This window comes from Lytechinus variegatus, chromosome 11, assembly GCF_018143015.1.
Source record: "Lytechinus variegatus isolate NC3 chromosome 11, Lvar_3.0, whole genome shotgun sequence".
Taxonomy (NCBI): Eukaryota; Metazoa; Echinodermata; class Echinoidea; order Temnopleuroida; family Toxopneustidae; genus Lytechinus; species Lytechinus variegatus.
Window position 1 is genome coordinate 21,614,256 of NC_054750.1, and position 25,383 is coordinate 21,639,638.

Below are 25,383 nucleotides of genomic sequence, written 5' to 3' on the forward strand. Positions count from 1 at the left end.
CATTAAATAATAGGAGCAACAACCGAAAATATGAAAATATATCGTTTCATCTGCTGCTCAGATGAGATTCGTGGAAAAAGGAATCCTTCGAATTGTCGTAGAGGGCAGACATCCAATTGAATTATTTTCCGTCTTCATCCCGAGCGGTCTGCTGATGCCTCCATTCACCCCATTTAATTCCGAATTGTACTTTTTCCTTTCCAAAATCTGACAGTGAAATCGCCTGAGTTCAGAGTGTTGGATAATACCTGAAGTTTCATCATGGCGGGTGTTGTGATTGAAAACCTCAGCACAAAGAAATTAATGGGAATTGTTGTTCTCCTTCTGCTGCTGCAAATCATCTGTTTTCTTGTGGGTGGTCTTATCGGTGAGTCTATGCCGACGTTTCGGCCTGGATGCCTCGGTGTGTGTGTGTTGGCAGTTTACCAGCAGTCCTGCCATGCAAATCTCTGTGCTGTGCAGCTGCAGTGGAACGGTCATTGACTTGTTTTGTCCATGTGTGGTTTGCCAAGCGGAGCGTGAGTCACTGTTCTCAGAACGAGTTAGATTTAATTGAAGTGTGGTCTTTGTTCATTTTGAAACGTTCCAATGCTCACTTGAATTCTAATTTTTGGAAATAAAACATGTCTTCTTTTGACTTTTGTTTTGAAACAAATGTTAATTTGACTATTGTCAAAGATGCAATCATATGTTAGAATAGATCTAAATTAAACAATCATGGCAATGAATGATTTAAGACTCTTAAGTTATAACTTAAATAAAATAAAGGGACACTTCATGAGACCTTATGTGATGCAAAATATGTGTGTGTGTGTGTGTATTTGAGTTTTGTCAGACGTGTATCAATCAGATATGATTATTTACGTCTGGGACCGACCTTTAACGTCACCATCCGAAAGACGTGACCAGGGCTCGAACCTCGAACCTCTGCATCAATTTGTAACTTCCCCACAGCTTGGATTACAGGCGCACGCCACAACGCCCAGTTGTGTTTGTCTCAATGAATTGGTCTCATTTCATGGCCATCCGTATATTTCTTGATTCCTTGGGCGGCACGATATGCCTTAATAAAATTTTCAAAGAAAGTTGAAAGTGAGAGAGTGAAGTGACTGAGCGAGCTTGACATTCACATTGGGGTTCCTCAAAGTGAAAAAGGATTTCGTGCACACTTTGGTGAATTTTGTAAAAAAGTTTAAGTGACAAAAAACGTAAGTACTAAGTTTTCAAAATTTATAAGGGGCAGTTGCCCCCTGGCCATAACACCCCCCTGCTGCATATTGCCATGCTCTTTAAAGGAAACCAAAACCCAAGGAGAGAAGCAATCTTATTGGAAAGAGTAAAATGAGAGGAACAATTAAAAAAAGTTTCATTAAAATCGGTTATGAAATAAGCAAGTTATGGACGATTAAGTCTTGTTGTACTTTCTATGTGGATCCTCAAATTGGCAAACGTGCTTCAAAAAAGGCTGATTTTGTGGACAACTCTCCATTTGTTTTGTACACAAATTTTCAGATTTTCCTCATTATCTTTCAAATTGCATCTTGCCTCCTTCTGAGCACAACATATGTCATGGGAAAATATAATCCACACCATATATGTCAAGGTCAGGAGGTGATAATGTGAAATGTGTAAAATAAAGGGGAAAATCTGAAAATATGTGTACAAAACAAATGGAGAGTTGTCCACAAAATCAGCCATTTTGAAGCACGTTTGCCAATTTGAGGATCCACATAGAAAGTACAACAAGACTTTTTAATCGTCCATAACTTGCTTATTTCATAACCGATTTTAATGAAACTTTTTTTTAATTGTTCCTCTCATTTTACTCTTTCCAATAAGATTGCTTCTCTTCTTAGGTTTTGGTTTCCTTTAATTATGAAAGCCTGTCGTCATTAGCTTCATGGTAAATTCACTCTAGTCTGTCACTGCATGTACTGCAATAAATTACTCACTAGACAGGATAATTTAAAAGTGGTAGATGTGAATAGACAGTGCATTTTGCAGGACTTATTTTGTGATTTTGCATGAAAATTTATTTTTATCAGGTGTGTAATAAAAGTGATCTGTGTTTTTTCTGTGTAATATGAAATCTATTCCAAATCAGCCAGATATCTTAGTTTCCTGCTTGTATTGTAAATCACTATTTTTAAAGGTAAACTGTCAAAGAGCCCCTTTTTAAAAATAGAAATAAAAAAAAACATTGCAGAAGATGGTGCTAGAGTCTAGGCTAAGATACATACACTATGAATTTTAAAGGACAAGTCCACCCCAATAAAAAAAAAATTCGAATAAAAAGAGAAAAAACCCAACAAGCATAACACTGAAAACTTTATCAAATTCAGATGTAAAATAAGACATTTTAAAGCTTTGCTTAATTTCACAAAACAGTTACACGTACATACATGTATAATGCACATCCTGGTGGGTATGCAAATGAGGAGACTGATAACATCAACCACTCACTATTTCTTTTGTATTTTATTATATGAAATAGGGAATATTCTATTTTTCTCCTCATTGCTAAGTGAAATATAGATAATTCTTCGCTGGACATGTGGTATGAGAACTTTTTAATACTATGATTCAGTCAAGTTGGTCCTTATTGTCAAATCTATAAAAAATGAAATATTGTATAATTTAAACAATATAAAACAAAAGAAATACAATGTACAGTAGTGAGTGAGGACATCATCGACTGTCTCATAATGTATATCACTGTTTTGTGAAAAATAAGCAAAACTTTATTGTCATAACTTTTTTATTTTACATCTGATTTTGATGAAATTTTCAGCATTTTGCTAGTTTGATTTTTCTCTATTTATTCAAATCAACATTTTCTGGGGTGGACTTGACCTTTAAGGATAAAAGAATGCAGTGGCTTCGAACAGGTTTCATGATCTTCTCCAATTTAATTCGAATTATTGATCCATCATCAAAGCTTTTAATAGCTTGTGGTAATGGAGATTTGGTAAATTCAGTCAATTTCAAAATTTGAAATAAAATTTCATTGCCATGTCCGATAGGGTGCATGGTATATGAATCATTTATTATTTTTTTATATTTGATATGAGATGAGTTAATTTTACAATCAAATTATCAAAATGTTTAAATTGAAAGAGAGCGATAGAAAAGTATTCCATGGTCCCAAACTTGTAGCTCTTGAAAGCTCTTTGATTGATATCACGTGTCATTGTAAAACAGTAAAGTCGGACTTGTGCATGGGAGGGGCAAAATCTTATGATATCTTCATAGAATTGTATGTAGATAGTTTGATTGGATATTTTTTTGAATGTTGGTATGCAAATTATGCATTGTATTTGTACATGTACTGTACATACATGTACATATGTATACTGGAATCATGTGGCATAATTTCATAATTTGTTATAACACATCCTTGATGATTTTGTTGGACTCTGTTTTAATACATGTATTAAACGGTCATTACCAAACTGGAATTTCCGTTTTATATTCTTTATTCAAATAATTGTGCGTCAATTGGGTGATTCCTTGCATGGTCAGTCGCATTACACTTTTCTGACTCTTCTATATTTGGTGCTGTCAGTTTAATACAACTATATTTGGTGCTGTCAGTTTAATACAAGGGTGAGACTTTCTGTTAAGTTTATACTGAGAATTCAACTTGACAATTATGTAGCTTTGAAGCAATACATTGGGAAAGGCTGTGCACAGGCTTTATTGTGAAAGACATAACATCAGTTGCATTATTTACACAAAAGGACATGACCACAAAAAAGAATGATTACTTTTTCATTGTTCTTTCAAACTTTTCTGAATTTATTACCAGTAAGATAAGACAAAATAAAAAGACATTTCAATTTGTATTAAAGCAATTTTAAACCTTTCCACGCATTCTTCGAAACTATGACTACTCATGGATTAGTTTAGAGACTTTCACAGCTTTGTTAACAAGAAACCAATTGGGCAGGCCTGTATTTGGGCTCGATGTTGGTTTTTCCCTCAAAATACTAAGCTTTCATACAGTACATGTAGATTTAGGCAGTACATGTACATGTAGATACACAGTAGTGAAAAGTAGGCAGTATGACATTTGTGCTACATGTTATATTGGCAGGTATTTTTATTGCTTTTGTGTTATGAAAGTTGGAGACTTTCCAGGCTCAAGCTAGGGTAGTAATAGATGATGATGACGACGATGATGGTGTCAGATGAGGATGATGGTGATGATGATGATGATAATGATAATGATGATGGTGATGATGATGATGAGGATGATGATGATGAGGATGATGCTGATGGTGATGGTGATGATGATGATTATAATTATCATACTCATTATTATTTCCAATATTGAGAGAAAGACGTCATTCTATGCACATTGCGGTACATACTAGTACATATATCTACCTACGTATACCTACAGCCTACAGTGTAAACTTGTATTAATAGATGTTCACATGTATAAATACAGCAGCAAAAGCCACTGAAAATTACATCCCAGGGCTGCACACCAATACATGAATGGTAGTTTGATGACAATGCCTTGTATTGAACCCCAAATGAAAATGAATTACAAGGTCAAACCACTTAGCTCTACACAACTGCAAAATGGTTACTCTATGATGAAAGGAATACCTCAGATTGCCCAAAGGCAAGTCGATTTCCTCCAACAATTGGAATCTTTACACATGAGGTTCAAGTTTATTAAAAATGCAATTGATTTTTTTTTTGTGTAGAAATAGAGATACTTGTATGAACTTTTATGTGTTATCAATTTTTCCAAGCACAGTATTGATGATTATTAATGGATAGAAAATAAAAGATGATAAAGGCGTTGATGGTTGAAATAATGATAATGATTAAAAACAAAATAGTAAATTAGGTTGGAACTTCAACTGTATACCTTCACACTGCAATTTGTAGGCTATACTGCCGTTGACACTTATTCTGGTGGTGAAAAAGAAAAGAAGAAGAAAAAAAGAGAGATGATGACAAAGGCATTTTTCTTCTTTTCTGATCAGGGGCTTACTTCTTTAGTTCTGGTTATATCATGATTATTACACTTTGTTAATATGAAACTTAATAATAATTCAAGGACAAGTTTTTCAGAGGAAAGTACAGTATACATGTACATGTGTACATAAAGGAGAACTGTTTTAAGACATGTGAAATCACAAAATCAAAACTTTTATCCTTTGATGGAATTTTACCCCAATTCTATATTTTAATTAATTAATTAATTGGATTGATCTATTGTTGATTGATTGATTGATTTGTAATGAATATTTATTTATCTATCTATCTATCTATCTTATCTTGTCTGTCTGTCTGCCTGTCTATTCATTTATTTATTTTTATTTACAAATGTATTTTTTACTTGATAAATTGATTTAATGTATTTTGAATTCATCTATTGATTGTTACTCCATATATTATTGTTGGCTATAGAAATCAGAAATGTAAATCCTCCGAAAACTATTTTTTTGCCAATTTGAGGAGTGCTAGGAGAATTGTCTAAAAATACCTAATATTTTATAATAAAAGCTGTGTACTTTTAGGCTTATATAGTGTACACATGTTAATGTGATTCTGATAAAGACAGTGTTGTACACACACTGTATTCCCTCAAATGAACCAAGCGTTGAGAGACCTATCCCCACCAGCCCAAGTTTTCAAATTTATCACAGTGCTCATGATTGACAAAATTATCCTGATCAGAGCAATCCCCAAATTGATTTGTTATCTTGAGATTGCAATCCTGAGTCAACTTTGGATTCTTTTCTGAAAGTATAATAATGATATTTAAAGATAGGAATTTACTAATAATCATGGGAATTTATTCAATGGGACCATAGCATTTTATTCATGTTCGCATACATGTACCAAGGTCACATTTCAAGCTCAAGCAAGAATCCCTCCAGTTGAGCCACGGGAGATGTATTCTTAACGGTTTAGGATCAATCCTAACTCTGGCCGATTGGGCTGGAACCTCACTAATTACTGTATATTAGCTGATATGCCCATTAGGCCCTACTCTGTACATACGGTAATGCTCAAATTGGCATTACTCCTATTGATCTTGAATATTGAGAAAAAAGTTAAGGGCCGTCTGCACCATCCCGAGTTTTCAAATTAGCGTGCTATTTCTGATCCGGCAAATTATCCCGATCTGAACAATCTCAAGATTATTTCCAATGGAGACGCAATTATCGCGCTACATGTAGTTCGTAGTCCTATTAATCTCGAGATTGGAATTCCAAATCAACTTGGGATTATTTGCAAAATAGCGCGCTATTTTACGAATTATCGTGCTAATTCGTAGGTGCAGACGCACTCGGGATTATTTATTCACGGCGTCAGACCATATTGTATCGATGCCTCGCTCGAGCAGGAGTTGCTCTTGCGATGGTGGAGACGGGGTTTCTTGAATCTCAAGATTAATTGCGAAGAGGGCCGATCGGGCTAAAATCTCGAGATTGAGCAAACTCAGGGTGGTGCAGCACCGCCTCATGAGAGGGAAGTGGATGAATAGAATTTCTGAAGTTTGTAGAGTGGAGATAAGTCTTTCTAACACTCAAATCTGCCATCAATTGCACTTGTAGTATGGTAGTAAACACATTCAAAGCTCTCTGCTGCGCTGACTATTAAAAGGGTGTGTTCATGCTTCCATTGGATAGGCAGAATCAGCGCTTTCATATGTCGTTTCAGAACGCTGATCGCAAACATGGTTCTGGGAGTGCTATTAAATGCTTATTTTTCATACATGTAGGCGAAATTGCGAGATCTGCAGCTTGCATCGCATTTTGCCTTTATTCTGTTAAAATTGGATGGTCTGAGAATAGTAAATATGAAATTCATACCTTGGTCACATTTGCACTACGGCGGCCGTACGACGAGTCGAAAACAGCCGTTTCATTAATTTTGATTCAAACCACCTATATATAGTTGGACAAAAAATGTTAAAACGGCTGTTTTTGCGACTTGCCGTCCGGCCGCCGTAGAACAAGTTGCATCATGTGTTAAGAAACCTGGCTGAATGTTCACTTTATATTCTATAGGATTTGATGGTGGCTGGGCTTAATAGCAAGGAATATGGCAAGCAAACCCTGGCTGATGGAGCAGCAGTGAATAAAGCTGAGAGGGTTTACGCACTAGGGGGGAAGTATTATTTCTGAGGACATGCCACAAGTAATACACTCTTCTTCTTTGATGTGCCGCTGATGGGGATCTGTAGTCTTCTCATTCAGACACAAGTAGATCAAAATCGGATTCTGAGCTTGAAGGGTGCATTGGCTTGAGCATGGAGGATAATTGGCAAAAAGAAATATAGGAAAAAAAGAGACAAATTTTCGGTGTTATACTTGTTGGATTTTTCTCTTTTTATTGAAATCAACTTTTTGTTGAGGTGGGACTTGTGAAGTACATGTATTTTGGTATTTTCTACATGTACCGAACATGTGCATGTAGCTGACTGATAGATGAGAGAGCATTTTCCATAGAACTCCAGCCGCACACGAGTGGCAATAATGAAAAATTGCTTGAATTGCTATCATATCAGAATTGTGTTAAAGGCGTTCTGATTTGTTGTACATGGGCCCATCCCAGAATCCTGCCAAATGCTACAGACATTTTTCCATTGATAGACCCCAAGCCTGTTTCCAATGCCTACATGGGGAATCAGTATGTGTAAAAAGTTGTTTCAAAGATAAATTCCAGTTTTGGTAACGATCTCAAAATGACTTTTTACAGAATTTAATATAATGACCACCCAAGTCTCTGTTTAGATGAATAAAAAATATGTGCCAAAGGATTCTGGAAGAAAACGTGTAATTGCTGAGAAATCAGCAAAATAAGTGGGGATTCGGCCCGGGGGGGCCACTTACATTGACGAGTGGATACCATGCGCGACCAAAAAAACACGTAAAAAGGATGTCCTTTTCACGATAGGGCACGTTACGTACGTAACGTGAAAAGGGTGTCAAAAACACAAAAAATAAGGAAAAAAGGGTATCTATTTCGCTAGGAAAATTACGTGTTTAGGGTCGAATTTGCGGGGATGATAAAACAAAATTAAAATGTTTTATAAAGGATGTCCTTTTTGCCCCAACACTACGTGTTTAGAGTCCTATTTGCACGAGGTGTAGAAGGTGGGGTCGTACTAAACCAAAAAGGTAAAGCCCCGGTAAAGCCGACAATCAAAGGACCCGTAACAATAAAACATTCCTGTACTTGTTTAGGGGTTCATTTCAGGGAATATTTGCCAAGAGTATCGTTTTGTTTCCAATACTTGTTAAGGGTAGGGTTTCACACGCCAATACTTGTTAAGGGGTGCATTTTCAGAATATGGAAATTACGTGTTTAGGGTGCTTTTCGAGACCCCATGGTCGCGCATGGTATCCACTCGTGAATGGAAGTGGCCCCCCCGGGGGGATTCGGTCACTTCCGTAGGGTCTTTATTCCAGCAATAATAATACTGTCCCACGTGTGCCTATCTGTGTTGGTGATCTTCAGTGTGAACATTTTTCAGCGTAGATTTCAAGATTTCACAAAGTTCAGTTTATGTAACTCTACCAGATCTAGATCCTCGATGATATACTGACAATTAAGCCTGGTTTTACAGACTTTCTCATGAAATCAGTGTTTAATGCAACTACTTGCATTTCTCTTTAATTCTGCTATCATATGAGAACTACATGTATTTTTGAGTTGGCATTTTAGTGTGTTATTCTTTATGTAACGATAATGACAGGCTGATCCATAGACCCCAAGGCTGCTTACAGTGTAATGCAGGCACGGTCACTATTAAAGAAAGTTGGTTCCAAAATAATATACCGTACAATGTAATCCTGCATGTTTGGCAATTGGCCACTATTGCGAGTCTGTGCACCAGTTGTACACTGTATGTCTCATCATGATTTGACAGATACTGTACAGTACTTAGATGACAGTACATCATACATTTTTGCCTACAGTATGCCCTTTTTGATATGTCATCTAGAATACATGCACTGTAAATAATAGCCAATTTAATAACATTAGCCAATTTTATAAAGCGTTTTTCCCAGAATGGCTCAAAGCGCCTTGAAGCATATTATTACCCCGGTCATTGGATTCATTTCAATCCCACACGCAAAGTGCACGATTTCCACTCCCTGGGGAGCATTCCTTGCATTCATCGCAACCTTATTATGGTGCTAGCAAAATCAAACATACAATATCTTTTGCATCCTACCGGGTACCCATTTAGCACCTGGGCCGAGAGTGGCAAAGTGTGGATTAACGCCTTGCCAAAGGACGCTAGACCGCGGCGGGATTCGAACACACGACCCTCTTTTTACAAGGCGAGAGTCCGAACCACTACACCACGGCTCTTCCACTTTCTGAAAATTCTGAAAGTATGGAAGAAAATTAAAGGGTGGAGACTGTACAGTATCAAATGTAGTTGTTTGCATAATATATTCATTAAAGCAATATACCTACTGACTGGCAGCATCTCGTTCAAGAATCAAGTTTTAATGGCTAATATCCTTGTGTTTGAAGTTATTCCATGCACATGCAAAAGGTACATGTACATGTAGTGTTGTGTGTAGCCTGCTGTAGGACTTTCAAATCACATTTTATTCTTTATAATGCTGCCCCCCTGCCTGGCAGTTTAACAGATATCAAGAGTGATTTTTTAAAGGTCAAGTCCACCTCAGAAAAATGTTGATTTGAATCAATAGAGAAAAATCAGACAAGCACAATGCTAAAAAATTTCATCAAAATCGGATGTAAAATAAGAAAGTTATGACATTTCAAAGTTTCGCTTATTTTCAACAAAATAGTTATATGAACGAGCCAGTTACATCCAAATGAGAGAGTCGATGATGTCACTCACTATCACTTTTGTTTTTTATTGTTTGAATTATACAATATTTCAATATTTATGAATTTGATGATTAGGACCTCCTTGCCTGAAGCAAAAAATGTTAAAATAATGGAATTCCAGGTGTTCAGGGAGGAATGAAACTTCATTTCACATGACAATGACAAGAAAATAAAAATATTTCACAAAAGAAATAGTGAGTGAGTGATGTCATCAGTTCCCTCATTTGCATATCGAACGAGATGTGCATATAACTATTTTTGTAAAATGAAGCGAAACTTTAAATTGTCATAACTTTCATATTTTACATCCGATTTTGATGAAATTTTCAATGTTATGCTTGTTGAATTTTTCTCTTATTCAAATCAAGTTTTTGTTGGGGTGGACTTGTCCTTTAAATTTCAATCTTTTGCTCTTGAAGATTGACACCTGGTATTTGAGTACTGATGCTTATTGGAATTTGAGCTACTTCAGTGTATATTTAAGAACTTTTTAAATATTGAATACATACATCCCTGCAGGGTTTATACATGTAGATATAATTTGTACACGTACTGGGGAAAGGTTCATGCATGGCTGGTCCATAAAAAGAGAACCTAAAACGTGAAGTTATTGTGTGATTTCCACTTCAAGACAGTTTTATAGCATCTGAGTCATCTTGCATTGGAGATCCATAGAGCCTACTCAACTCTGTATTGGAAAACTCACTATTAACCAGTGACATTTCAGGAACTTGTGCTTTATTGTATAAGGGGGGGGGGGGAGGGTTAATTGTCATTGGGTAAATTCCTATTGCCCAATTTTTGCCACTATACCTACATGTACATGTATTGCGCTCATTTACTATACAAGTCTAATCCTTTGTCACCTGCATTCATTCTGTGTATTATAATTACAAAATATAGCCTTAGGTAAAATTTGGCTAAAGGGGGACATGGTTGACTGAATTATTTGACCAAATTTGATATTTTTTTTACTATTCAGTTGCACAAGCATCTACATGTACATGTATAGGCAGTCAATCATTAGGTGGTTTCAAACCGCCTCGATCACAAGAATCCCCGTTAAATTACGAGAACTTTTTAAGGCTAATAAATACCCGTTAATTACTGCATTCACACCGCCCCGAAACACATCCTTCGGGATAAGTTCCCGAAGTTACGAGCATGCGCAGTGTGGTCTGATAAGCAGGCAAGGCGCGAGATTCAAAATCACTAGCCCAGTAGCACCCACGCCGCCGGGCCAAACGACACGCTTTGCTAAAAGTTCCCGTAATTTGCTTTCACATTGCCAAAATACCTGCTACCTTGGAAAAATCCCACGAAAGTTCTCGTATTTCGCCAAGTACCTACTGTTTAGCAGATATTTTCTTTCGGGGAAATTACGCGTAGTTTGCTTTCACATTACCAAAATACCTTGTATTTTCTGATCGGGGTAAATTTCCCGATCAGAGAATACCTGGAACTGGCGAACTTCGAGGCGGTCTGAAACCACCTATAGTTGGTATATTTAAACAGTGTACTAATGTATGTCATGGCTCAAGTCACTGTATTCACAATATAATACAAAATACAAAATGATGGGATTCCTAATATAGAGTATATATTATATTTTATATATATATATATATATATTATATATATATATATATAATATATTCATATTTATTTTTTTACCATTATGCAGCACCCTCGCCCACTTCTGCCCACACCCACCTGGCTACAAAGTGCGTTGACCCCGCCATCAGTCTTCAGAAGGCCTTTGTACCCCATGGACCCGATGCCTGCTCCAAGGTGTCCACATTCGCCGAGGCAACGGAGAAGAACATCGAGGCGGACTGGATCGTCTTTTCCATCCTGATGCCCCACCGTCCGAACAGGATGGACCGCAGTTTCCAGTACATGCTGGGTGTGATGTCTCTGGATATTGTTTATAAGGAGGATAATGAAATGGGTGAGTTATGAGTAGTGCATAAAAAGGAACGTGGAAGGATGGTTGGGAGGGAATGGAAGGGGATGACCTGGAAATGTAAACAAAATTCTTTATTTCCATTAAAGTGGGAGAGGGGGGCAACGCATTTTTATTTCTCTGGTTGGGATTACTTTGAAGTCTCATTTCACCGCTCCATTTGCTTTGTTTTATGCATTTCTTGGTGATAAGCCTGAACAGGGCCCCGTGTTACAAAGCGTCACAATAGATCCAATCAACCTCAACTACTGGTATATGGAAATCCATCAATGTCATAATTTTTTTCTACAGGAAAATTTGCACAGTATCCTTCATAAACAAAGAGAAGCACAGTAATAATTTTCAAGAAAACAATGAATGTATATATACTTCATATCAAGAAGATATTTTGAAGAAACATGCAGTTTAAATGTTGACGTTGCTTGATTTCCATAGTTGTGGTTGATCGGACCAATCACAACTCTTAAAGATGAGGCCCTGAACCTCTGTATGCTTGTCAAGATTGTATGTCCCAACCGCGTTCATTCTGTTAAAGGTATTGTTTAACTTTGTGAGCAGCCGATTTAAAAAAATTCTCAAACCAAGATGAAACATGTGTACAAGTGCATGTATTAGAACTAATAAACCCTGAAAACAACCATTATTGAGAATGAAAAGCTAAAACTACAAGGCAAACCCCCATTTTGTAAATAGGTGTCTTATAGATGCCTAAATAGTACACATAAGTGTATGGGATGAAATTAAGATGGTGTTTCCGGTCACTTTATATTTCAATTTTTGAAGCACTAAATAATTATTTTCGAACGCAATTTTTCTGGGCTTCATTTTTGTAACATATCACAGACACAGGTGACAAGTGTGACCCTGTAGCTCAGATTTTTTGAAAGTCAAACCAATGTTAATCAATCACTTTAATATATACATGTATACCCCAAAGTTTCATTTCTTCCTGTGTGCTTTATGTGTTTGAAGGTGACGAGCCTGAACTGACTCTCCTTGTTGAGATGATGTATAATAACAATGACAATGCTCAAGGTGAATGGAAGAAGATGTACAGTATCAATGAGACCAGGAAACTCAACTGTGAATTCTATCATCAGAAAGTAAGTATTTCATGTATGAATAATTTGAGAGGGATTGGGGCAGAGTTGGGGGAGGTGGGCTGCAGGAACATACCTGTTGTAATTCATTGCAAATATTTGTTATTAATTTATGTAATAGGTTGAATTAAGTGATGCCAAGTCAATTCATACTTATACTCATACTTCGTTCAGCTTAAGAAAAGGCTCTTTTTCTCGAGCAACTTGTTTATCAGTCCTTCACAAGCATGCACTGTATAATTTATGAATACGAATGTATTGATGAATTTGGCAGATACAGTTGTGCGTGGCATAATAGTTACATATCTATCGCTCATTGTCAGAAATGTTACTGTAGTGTTTTTTTTTTTACTTTTGAAGTAGAAAATAATTTTGATCAGCAGTGTGTATGAATGCAGAAGAAACAATGAATCAAATAAAGAAATAAAAACCCTTGGCATAAAATGTTACATTTTGAGTGAATCTGTTTCCCCTTTCTTCTCTCACCCTTAGACTCCTGAAGCAGAAGGATATAGCTATGACTGTGAGCCCATCCCCCTCTTTGAGCTTGGTACAGTGCATCACAAGTACTACCTCCTCAACATCAGGTTACCCGTCTGGGAAGTCGACCCTGATACTCAGGAAGTCGTCAGAGAACTCAACACCAATCTTGGAGCAGTCCAGGAACTCTCAGTTGTTGTGAGTAATTAGACATACATGTACAGTAGGTTGTTATTACAAGTCCTTCCTTCTCGACATTAGATTTTCCGTCTGGGAGGTAGACCCTGATACACATGAGGTTATCAGAGAACTCAACACCAATCTTAAGCAGTCCAGGAACTCTCTGTTGGGAGTAATCGGACATACATGTAGGTTGGTATCACAAGTCCTTCCTTCCTGACATTAGATTTTCCATCTGGGAATTAGACCCTGATACACATGAGGTCATCAGAGAACACCAATCTTGGAGCAGTCCAGGAACTCTCTGTTGTGAGTAATTAGACATAGGTTGTTATTACATGTCCTTCCTACTCGACATTAGATTTTCCATCTGGGAGGTAGACCCTGATTGATACACATGAGGTCATCAAAGAACTCAACACCAATCTCGAAGCAGTCCAGGAACTCTCTGTTGGGAGTAATCAGACATACATGTAGGTTGGTATTACAAGTCCTTCTTGACATTAGATTTTCCGTCTGGGAGGTAGACCCTGATACACATGAGGTCATCAGAAAACACCAATCTTGGAGCAATCCAGGAACTCTCTATTGTGAGTAATTAGACATACGTAGGTTGTTATTGCAAGTCCTTCCTTCTCGACAGTAGATTTTCCGTCTGGAAGGTAGACCCTGAGACACATGAGGCCATCAGAGAACTCAACACCAATCATGGAGCAGTCCAGGAGCTGTCTATTTTTGTAAGTAATTAAAAATAGGCTGTTTTCACAAGTCTTGCCTTCTCAGTGCGAGGCAGACCCTGATAACAGAAAGTCATCAGAGAACTCAACACCAATCTCGGAGCAGTCCAGGAACTCTCTGTTGTTGTACTGTAAGTAATTAAATATTGAAGGATGGGAGTGGGGCATATTCCATTTCCCTCACCTCTGGGATCATTGCATATGGTATAAAGTAATTGAGTGATATCATTCAAGACTATATTATGTCTTGAGATTATAGATATTCGTCAGTCGATAATTGCTATGTGTAGGTGTCAAGAATTTTTATTATTGATATGATTTGGGCCACTTGGAATGCTTTGTAGAAAAGAGTGACAAAATATAAGATGAATTTGCTGATGAAATCTGCCTCTTGGTTTCTACATGTATGCATTCAGGAGATTCATCAGAATGGTGGATTCACACTGGTGTGGTTAACGTTGAAGACGGCCCTGTTCCCACTGGTTATCCTAGCTATGATCTGGTTCTGGAAGAGGATTGTTCAGCTGGCAAGGCCACCAGTCCTTCTTGAGAGGTAAGTTTATGTACAGTATCAAGCAGACACAGATCTAGCCATCATAACCTAGGGGGGGGGGGGGGCTATTGTGTTCAACCTTGCCATATCTGTCACTGGTATCAGGGTAGGAAAAGAATTTTGATTTTCAGGGGCAATTTTCTTTCACTTTTGGGCAGTTGCTGAATTATTTGAGCTATTTGTTTCACAGCCAGTAATTGTGTGATGGATGTGAATATCCCTATTTCTGCCATATGAATAAAGTCATATGAACATAATTATATTTTTATTGGGCTATTTTCATTGAGCAGAAAAATGCTGGCTTCAACTTTGTTTTAATGTAGTTCCTGAAAAATGTTCTAAATTTACTTGTATTTTTTGTCTTTTTGTTTTCATTTTGTAGAACAATCTTAGCTCTGGCCATCACAATTAGTATTCTAAATTGTAAGTATAAACACATAATATGATTACATTTCCAAATTCTTGTCATCCTGTAGGGTTATGTAGTCTTTGGCTAGACATATATGGATTTTTATTTTGTTTGGACAAAAACAACATCTCGGTCCACTGATAATGTGTGTCCATGTAATTGAGTGGGCCTATGGACTAGAGATGGAATGCATTTTGATTTCACGGGAGGCATGCAATTACCCATTTGCCTTTTGGCATATGTTTACTGTATAGCAACGTTTTACAGAATATAAAAACTGCACACCATCATTTCCTGGGAAGCATTTGATAATAGTCAGTGATTTTCAATGACTATTTTGATAAGTTACTGCAACTCTTTGCACCAGACTGGCTGGGAGCATATTTTTCAGTGAAGATAAACAGTGGCAGATCCAGCCAAGGTCAATGCAACCGTTTCAGGGGCCATGTTGTTTTTGCACAATAGTCTGCTCTTTAAAACTAATGGCCTGGATTGGTTGAATCCATGGTTTATGCAGATTTCCGGTATAAAGTACGCTTATTTACCGCATATTTTAATAAATGTCCAATGCTGATGAGCGCTTTTGTCACAGTTTGTGAAATTGACGCCTATTGCCAAGGTTAAGTACGCTATTATATTCATGATTCCACTGTTTGAAGAGTGGACTCATTAATTCAAAACAGTGGACTTAGGAATTAAATAGCATGGATAATTTCACACACTCTGACAAAAGCGCACATCGACATTGGACATTTATTAATATACACGGTAAATAGCGTAATTCATACAGAAAATCTGCATAAACCATGGGTTCAACCGATGGATTTAAAAAAACCACATTTGTGAATTCGGGCCATTGTGTCTGGTCCTTCTAGATCCACACCAAAAAATTACTGATAATGCTTTTCATGAAAGGCTCCACTTAACAACCAAAAAGTCAATTATATTTATTCATTGTACATATATGTATATATGTATATAGGCCTATATATACATATATGTGTGTATATATCAATTCATAGCAGCACCTTAAGAGTTGCTACCATCTTCTCACAACACATTATTCTGGATAGTTCCATATTGCTGTGATATGTTTCATAACTATCCTTTTGTCCATAGTCCGATATAGGCATAAACGTGTTGTTTATCCCTGTACTTTTGTAAGTGGCTGCCATTCTCTTACAGCAAAGTATTCCAGATAGTCCCATAAATGTATTACATTGTTATGTTTTCTTACAGTACCTTTAGAGTGGCTAACATTCTTCCATGACATGCCCTATATGTTATTACTAAGTGACATCAGACAAGGGGCCTGCTATGCTATGCTCTTTTCTTTTTGGATCATCTTTGTCGGAGAGCACATGATGGTAGGTCTATACAGTGCGTATAAAAAAAACGGGACAGTTTTGAAAGTCTATAAAAAAGTGTCAAATTATGATATCTATATTTTGATGTTTATAGATGCTCTGAAATCTTATCTTTGAAAAGCAATTTAAAAAAAGGAAATTTTGTTCATGCTTGAGCGAACACAGGACGTTTTTGGCGGGGGGTTCAAAAAGAAACTTGCGCCAAGAAGGCAGAATAAGAGTAATATGATGATCAGACTTGCTAATCAGCAGACTTCCTCTTAATCTTTTCATTATCTGTGCCATAATTTTCGAATTATGCTGTCAAACTTTATTTACATGAATTATTTTGTTTTTTCATTTAAACTTCTTTTACCTTTGGATTTTCCTTCATAAGTAAGAAAAGAAGACATTTTGTCAACTCAAGCAAGAAGATTTGCATTATTAATTGGGGAAACTTGTAATTATTCAAATCCTTTTATTAAGTGAAACAAATTATGTTATGGAACCTTTCAAAGAAATGAATCAATTTTTCAAGGGGTTATTGATTCCTTGACAAAAAACATTCTGTGTTGGCTCAAGCATGAACGAAACTAAATTTTTTTAATGGCATTTGAAAGATAAGACTTCAGAGCACCTATTAACACCAAAATTTAGACATCATAATTTGAAACAAAATTTTATAGACTTCAAACCTGTCCCATTTTTCTTTTATATGCACTAGTTTTTTTTCACATTGTATGAAGGAGGCATTGTTCACTAGTTACTTTCACAAAAATTAATAAATAGGCATGCACAATAACTTAGTCAGTAGATTTCTGGTTTTGCAATGTTGTTACTCTGGGACGATTTCCACTTGTTGTGCTAGACTCATTTGTTAAGGAAGCTATCCTCATTACCAGGTCCTTCTGGGAGTATCACCTTAAAAACTTTTAAGTTGTCGTACAAATTATATAATGGATATGAGAACTTATACTTACATACTTGCCATCCGTTCCCATTGAATAAAGAATATTCCTATTTTGGGGAAGGAATATTGCCATTTTAACCATCTGTTTCATATCTTTGCAAAAACATGTAGGTAATATTTAATAGGAGGTTTAAAAATGTTCTTATTTCTGGAAAGTTTCTTGGTATCTTTTCCCTATTTTTTGACGCATGGATGGTAAATATGTATTTTCCTTTCATATCTTCCACAGAATTTCATTTTTCAAGCCAATCAGTCTTGATATATTTTTCATCAAAATTTTTTAAATAAATCAACTTTTTTTTATTGCTAATATTTGTTCCTCAAATGTATAATAATTAGAATGATAATAATGGTATATTTACCCAGGGTAACCACTTCAGTCCCAAATTACAGCCGGCCCTGCTATTATCATTACTCGGGTTTTAGCTTGGCTACCTAAGTGCTCAATCATTCACAGATTTTCTTCCTGCAGGTGTACCCATTCACCTCACCCGGGTTGAGTGCAGCACAAGTGGGTACATTTCTTGCTGAAGGAAAACACACCATGGCTGGGAATCGAACCAACATCCCTCATATTGATAGACAAAAGTCATAACCACTAACAAATATACAAAATATAAATTAAAAATAAATGATTCAAGAGCTTATTCTTTGATAATAGTTGCCAGAAAATGTATTTTATTCCTGAAAGAATGACACATATTTTTTAACAGCCAGAATCTTGATTCTGTCTCGTTCACGTCTCACATTTGATGATGATGATGAACAACATTCGTATAGAAACATTTATCTGTAGTCTAGTTATATGACTGGTGTTTTGATGTTGAAAGGAAATGAATTTTTATTTGAAAATTGAAATTGTTATTAGTACTTTGTACATTACATATCATGAAGATAACCATATTCTTCATTCCTTTCTTTTCCAACTTTATTTTTTTTCTCTTATAGGATCAACAAGAGAGGAATAGATTGAAAGTTTACTGGAGACAAGTCGGTTCCATGACTCTGGGCTGCATGTGTCTCTTTGTTTTTGACGTTGTAGAAAGGTGAGCTTAAACAAGGTTCATTTGCAATAGTGCTCGGTCAGGTTTGGGTCTCATGTCATAAAAGTGAATATGTATGACCACAGTGTACACCTTGTAACTGAAGTATCATATTTTTCAAGTTGAGAAAAGGGGCCCAGAACATGAATTAAAATGAATGATTATAATACTTATTCTAGGATCATTTTGCCAGAAAATATATTTGAATACCTACAAGAATGGCTTATTTTTGTTAACTTTGTCAGAATTTGATTCTCTTTCACTAAAGTCTTACAGTTGCACATTGATTGTAGTTTGAATCAACTGGAAGTGATCTTTCAGAGTCAAGAAAAATGGGATATCCTTCAGTTTCTTGGTAATTTTCAACTATCAAAATACTTTCAAGGAAATATAGACAATACGGTAGATGGACATTTAGTTGATGCAATTGTGTGCACTTTGAATTTTTAAGCAGCATTTTATGAAATATTGGTTGGCTTCTCTGAATATTCATTTCATGATTGTTAACTTCCACTAGAGTTTATTTTTTTCTATTTATTTTCCTCTGAAATTGTAGGGGTGTCCAATTGACGAATCCTTTCTACTCATTGTGGAACACTGAGACGGGCAGACGTTTGGCTGTATCCTTAAATTCACACCAATTTATTCGCAATGTGATTTCTGACAATTTTTTATGATAAGTGACATGAAATAGCATATGAATAATACACTGAGGCCATTAGTATGAGTTTTTGGCTGGAGGTAACTTTGGAATGGCATTTTGCCATTAGTATGAGTTACTGGCTCGAGGTAACTTTGGAATGCCATTTGGCCATTAGTATGAGTTACTGGCTCGAGGTAACTTTGGAATGGCATTTGGCCATTAGTATGAGTTACTGGCTCGAGGTAACTTTGGAATGCCATTTGGCCATTAGTATGAGTTACTGGCTCGAGGTAACTTTGGAATGGCATTTGGCCATAAGTCTGAGCTACTGGCTCGAGGTAACTTTGGAATGGCATTTGGCCATTAGTCTGAGTTACTGGCTAGAGGTAACTTTGGAATGCCATTTGGCCATTAGTATGAGTTACTGGCTCGAGGTAACTCTGGAATGGCATTTGGACTGTTTCAATGGTAACAAGTGTGGGTGATCATTCTAGTGCCCAAGTGAAGGGATGTGTTTGAATATTTTCTATAAGATATTGATGTGGATCCTTGTCATTTGACAAACCATCCTTATCTCAAAGCCATGACTGGTAAATAGAACTAGTCATTGAAGGGGAACCCAGCCTTGGTCATAAATGTTGTGTTGGATTGGAGAAAATTAACAGATACGGGACAGCTTGAAAGAAATCGGAATAGCAATAAGTACATGTAAGTTATGGCTATTTTAAAATTGAGATCCCTAAGACTATGTAGAATTTAAATTGTGACATGGAGCAAGGACAACTTTCCCACAGGCCATGCACTTAATTATCAGGGATTTGTGGTTTTCTCTTTATACCCCTGGGGCAGTAATAACCCATGTAGTATATTGTTTTATGTCCCAAAGAAAGAAAAATATAATCGGAATAACACTTTTGAATAAAATGACATTTCAGCCATTTTATGTATGGGAGTACATGGAAGAGTAGTCCTTGCCTTTAGCTATGACATCACAAATGCAGCCAATTAGAAGTCTCTATTAACTGATTACCAATATGTACAACTTTTAAAAATTCATAACTTTTTTATTGTTTGTCCGATATTGTTCAAACTTTCAAAAATAAACTTGTCTGATTTTTCTTTTTCTTCTTGAAACAAAGGTTTATTTTGGTTGGATTCCCCTTTAATACTAGAAGTCGTAAGCAAATTTGCCTATTTGCTGAAATTTATAACTGGTCACATGATTTGTTTCTGCCGATCGTACTTACCCATTTCACCATTTTATGAAAATGCTTATTTAATGCTTAAATGGCATGGTACATGTTGATGACAAATAAAACAAACATCATGGAGAAGTACCGAGTTTAAATATATTGTTTCAGTTATTACTTGAATTATAGAAGGTAGATTTACATAGTTTATGCATACCTCATGGTATCCTGTGTTTCTGTACACTGAGATATTGTAATGAGATATTGTAAACAAAGCGTCAAACAGTTGAACTTTGGGGGCTGCCTTAATTAAATTAATTTACCCTACAAACATTTTTAGTTGAAGCAATGACTTCATAATTTTTTGGGGTACTTTCAGTGGTAAAAATAACGTTCTTTCAAAATGCAAAAAATTAAAGGCTAAAAAGATGCATTTTAAAAGGTGATTCTGAAGAAGCAACGGCCATTAAATGTTGATTGAACCCGGAACAGATCCCAGTCATGATTCTACAACAATCTCAAGACAGCAGTTGCAAGACTATTAACCCTTATTTAACTTGGAGGGGGGTGGTCAATTTGGCAAAGTTTTTTTATCGCGCCGCTCACTGACTTTTTAATTTCATGTCTTGCGCATCTTTTGAGACCAAAATTGTGACCTAGGGACATGGTTCTGAAATTACGCAACATTTTGTAAGTGCATGTCGACCTAAAATTGCTCAAATAAGTGATTCCCTGAACAAAGTCAATGCAAATTGTGTTTTTTAACCAAAAATCATAGATGTATGATTATTTTTACTTCTGTTGGTTTAAATGGATTTATTTTATGCTATTTATGATCGCAGAAGGTTCCCCGACAAAGTTCATTGGAAAAAAACAATAAAAAACAAAGGTTCGAAAAAACAAAGAAATACATAAGAATTTAAAAAACATTAAAGTACATACGACATTAATTATACATGTATTTTTGCGATTTTTTGTACATATTTGTTAGAAATGTAATAATTGGTACTCCAACCAAAATTAGCATTCTACTAGCTATATGAATTGAGTTAAAGGCAAAAACATACACAAAATTAATTTTTTAAAATTTTTACTATACAGTCTTAAAGTTTACATCCGTCTCTAGGCACGTGCAAATTTTCGCAGCGATTGCGCGATCAGAGGCAGAGATCGGGGGGGGGGGGGGGTCAAATTTACATCCCCCCAGTATATACTGGTCTGAAATAGCCCAGTTAAGATAGGGTTAAGAACAAACAGAAAAGCAATAACCTTGACCAAACTGATCAGATGATCTTTGTGGTACTTGCCGGTATCTGTGGCTTCCTATATACCATCTTCCTTGTATTCATGGTCTGGGGTGTCTTCAAGAATATCAGCATGAAACGAGCTGCCCTCCCACACATGGTAGCTGCTAGGAGACTGCATTATGAGGTAAGAGATGCGGATGTGCTTTGGAAAAGGGGGTCAGGGAGAGGGATGGAATTGTGGGTTGTGATATCTTCTGTGTCTTCAAGAATGTCAGAGAGATGTTATCCCACACGTGGTGACTGCTAGGAGAATGCTTTATGAGTTAATAATTGGGGGATATTTATATTATTACATATTTTATATGTATTACATATCCACCTTGTTAGGTGCTCAAGGTGCTCCTATATTACCCGGCTAAGCTATGCGTTCATAGCGCACACAGCTTTTTAAGGAATTACTTCTACCATTACCCATTTACCTCACCTGGGTTGAGTGCAGCACATTGTGGCTCAGTTTCTTGCTGAAGGAAATTACGCCATGGCTTGGATTCGAACCCACAACCCCCTGTTTCAAAGTCCGAAGACTAACCACTGGGCCAAAACGCTCCACGGATGTGCATACAAAAATGGGATGAGGGATGGGGTTGGGGGTTGTGACATCGTCCTTGTATTCATGGTCTGGGGTGTCTTCAAGGATATCGGCATGAAATGAGCTGCCCTTCCACACATGGTAGCTGCTAGGAGGCTTCATTATGAGGTAAATGATGGGGATGCATATGGAGGGGAAAAAGGGGGGTTGCATGATATGGAAGTTTTGGGTGGGGCAGCCATTTAATTATATTATTATGAGTGTCTTCAAAAAAGAACATTGTGACTGCTAGTACATGAACATTATGAGGTAAATGACCAGAATCGGCCGCACAGAAACGCTGTTTCGCTTAACATTGCGCCATCACTGTGCTGACAAAGGGCCCTGTTACAACAGGTAATCTCGCCGCGATGGCTAATCGTCAAAGTAATGCATTATTTACATCTGGGATCAATGCTTGACATCACAATCTGTATATCATTATTCATTAACAAATCAGCTACTAACAACATGGGTAGAATGATCGCCCAGAAGGCTCAGAAAGCACTGTTAGGCGCGAGTGTTGTTATAGGGGATTTGAGTTAGGCAAAATATATAATTTGTGCGTAGTGATCTACATTTAACTTAAGATTTAGTGATGATTATTTGCACATCCTACAAGTTTAAAATCTTGTCTAAGAAAGGGTAAAGGAATGTAATTTATTAATATATAGGCCTACAAAAAATGTCCTTATTATATTTAAAACATGAAGTGACACCAAGATGTAAATATGTATTTACTAATTTAATTTAAAAAAAATATCGAATTAGCTTTGAAAAGATCAAGAAAATTAGCTTATCATGATATTACCATGGAGATTCTATATTAAAAGAAAATGCAATCCCTCTTTTCATCAGTTTCTTTTGTTTGAAAATGCTCTTCACAGACTTCACTCATCATGCTCATGACAGAGTATTTGCAAATGATGATTATCATGCTATGAATTTCATCAGCTATTGTTCTTCTTTTTAACGTAGGGTTTATTCTTAAAAATGTCTTCAAACACTTAAAAAAAGATATATCTTGGAAGAAAAAAAATCTTGATGAAAAGGTTCATATGTTGGCACTAATCAACATCCCCGCTATATATCCAGGCTGAAGACAATAATGCGGTTTGAACAGGAAAGTGAGACAAACACAAATTGATAAAAATTGAAAATGAATACAAAAAATTATTATTATTAATATTATATTATCTTAAAATTTTGCATTAGACCCTATTTCTGTGAAATCTATATTCATGTCAGGAATATGCAATGAGGGTCTGTTGTATCATACAAAATCAGGTTTTTAAAATATTTAGTCCATCCATCATTTTGTTACTTGGGTGACATACAAACTTTTGAGCAATTCCGAGTTCATTTCAATAAAATCAGAAAAAGGGGAAAGAGCTAGACACTTGCCATATCCTCTAGCTTCTAGAGGATATGGCATTATCGTTTCATTTTTTGCATATTCATGGCAACATGCTGCTCAGTAATATTATTTGCAAAATACAGTGTTAAATTGTTAATCAGATTTCGATGAAATTTTAAGCAATGTGCTCATCTAATTTTACTCCATTTATTCATATATTGTGTGTGGGCCCGGAGTACCCCTTTAATTTGGTTGAGGTCTATTTTGAATTACTTGGTATAAGACAGGGAGACAAGTTTTAAAGGGAGAAATTATTCACTTACATAGTCACTATCGGTGCCCTTGGCACTGTTGGCGATTTGTATTAACATTAGCTCCAATGTTAGCTTCTGCTGGGCCTTTTATTGTTCGATTATTAGGAATTCGGCTAAGCTTCTGTGAGTTCGTCAATACCGGTAGGCCTCCTGTTAGTGCTCTGTTAGTGAAAACAATGCATCTAGATGGAGGTCGCCCGTAAAAGATGTGACTGGCCGTACTTACGCTAACAACGCTTCTGTGCGGCCGCCACAGGATTTATGGGGAGGAAGGTGGTAAGGAAGGGGGGGGGTTGTAGTAAATGAGGTTGGGGTAGCAGATGCATGATACTGTCCATATGGTTTGTATAAGAACATCAGTATAAAAGAGCTGCTCTCTCCCAAAACTGGGAGAGACTTTATCTGGAGTGTTGTGGCCCAGTGGATTAGTCTTCTGACTTTGAAACAGAGGGTGGTGGGTTCGAATCCCAGCCATGGCGTAATTTCCTTCAGCAAGAAACTCATCCACAGTGTGCTGCACTCAACCCAGGTGAGGTGAATGGGTACCTGGTAGGAAGAAATTCCTTGAATGCTTGAGCACCTAGGCAGCTCAGCTAAAGCCGGGGTAATAATAATAGCAGGGCCCGCTGGTAGAACAGTTTTCGAAACTGAAGTGGCTACCCTGGGTAATTATTATTATTATTATCTTTAAAATTCAATAACTTTGTTACTTTCAATCAGATTTTATGAAATTTTCAGCATTTTGCTCAGTGAATTTTATTCTATTCATTTATATATAATTGTTTTGAGCTTGAAGTACCAATTTGATATCTTATCCAATTTGTTTTATTCATGGCAGGGACTGATCTACCGTTTCCGCTTCTTCATGTTATTCACCCTGGTCTGTGCCGTCATGACGGCCATCTTCTTCATCTTCTCCCAAATTAACGAGGGCAACTGGAAGTGGGGGGAGGACAAGCACAACATCCAGTACAGTAGCGCTTTCTTCACAGGGGTGTACGGCATGTGGAACATCTATGTTCTGGCAGTGCTCATTCTCTATGCTCCGTCGCACAAGAACAAACCTTCAACTTTCCAGAATGGTAAGTGATGTTCATCTATTTGTTTGAAATCTTGGGTGTGTTTCGTCGTCGTCTTGCACCGACATAATTGGCTGAGAAGGAATGGCTTCAGACCATTGCTATGACAACTGTCAGTGATCGTCTATTCGTCAGTGCTCTCAATTTTCATAAAATGGTGCCTGGGCTTCTTGGGATCCCTTCAATTCAATTTACTCTATAAACAAGGTTTTTAAAGACGTTTACCGGTAGTTAAAAAAAATAGACTCGTTCAGTCAGCTTTTCATCAGTCATAAATGTAAACTTCTCTCAA

General features: G+C 36.6%; 1 protein-coding gene across 1 annotated transcript; it reads left to right on the top strand.

Moving 5' to 3' along the window:
• Window positions 1–117: 117 nt before the first annotated feature.
• LOC121424350 (protein wntless homolog) lies at window positions 118–25,123 on the top strand. The gene is made up of 11 exons (XM_041620000.1): window positions 118–367; window positions 11,534–11,800; window positions 12,788–12,918; window positions 13,408–13,593; window positions 14,729–14,865; window positions 15,248–15,288; window positions 16,514–16,641; window positions 18,539–18,636; window positions 19,190–19,253; window positions 21,754–21,897; window positions 24,851–25,123. The coding sequence occupies exons 1-11, from the start codon at window positions 262–264 to the stop codon at window positions 25,100–25,102; spliced, it is 1,554 nt and encodes a 517-aa protein (XP_041475934.1). The 5' UTR covers window positions 118–261; the 3' UTR covers window positions 25,103–25,123.
• Window positions 25,124–25,383: the final 260 nt, after the last annotated feature.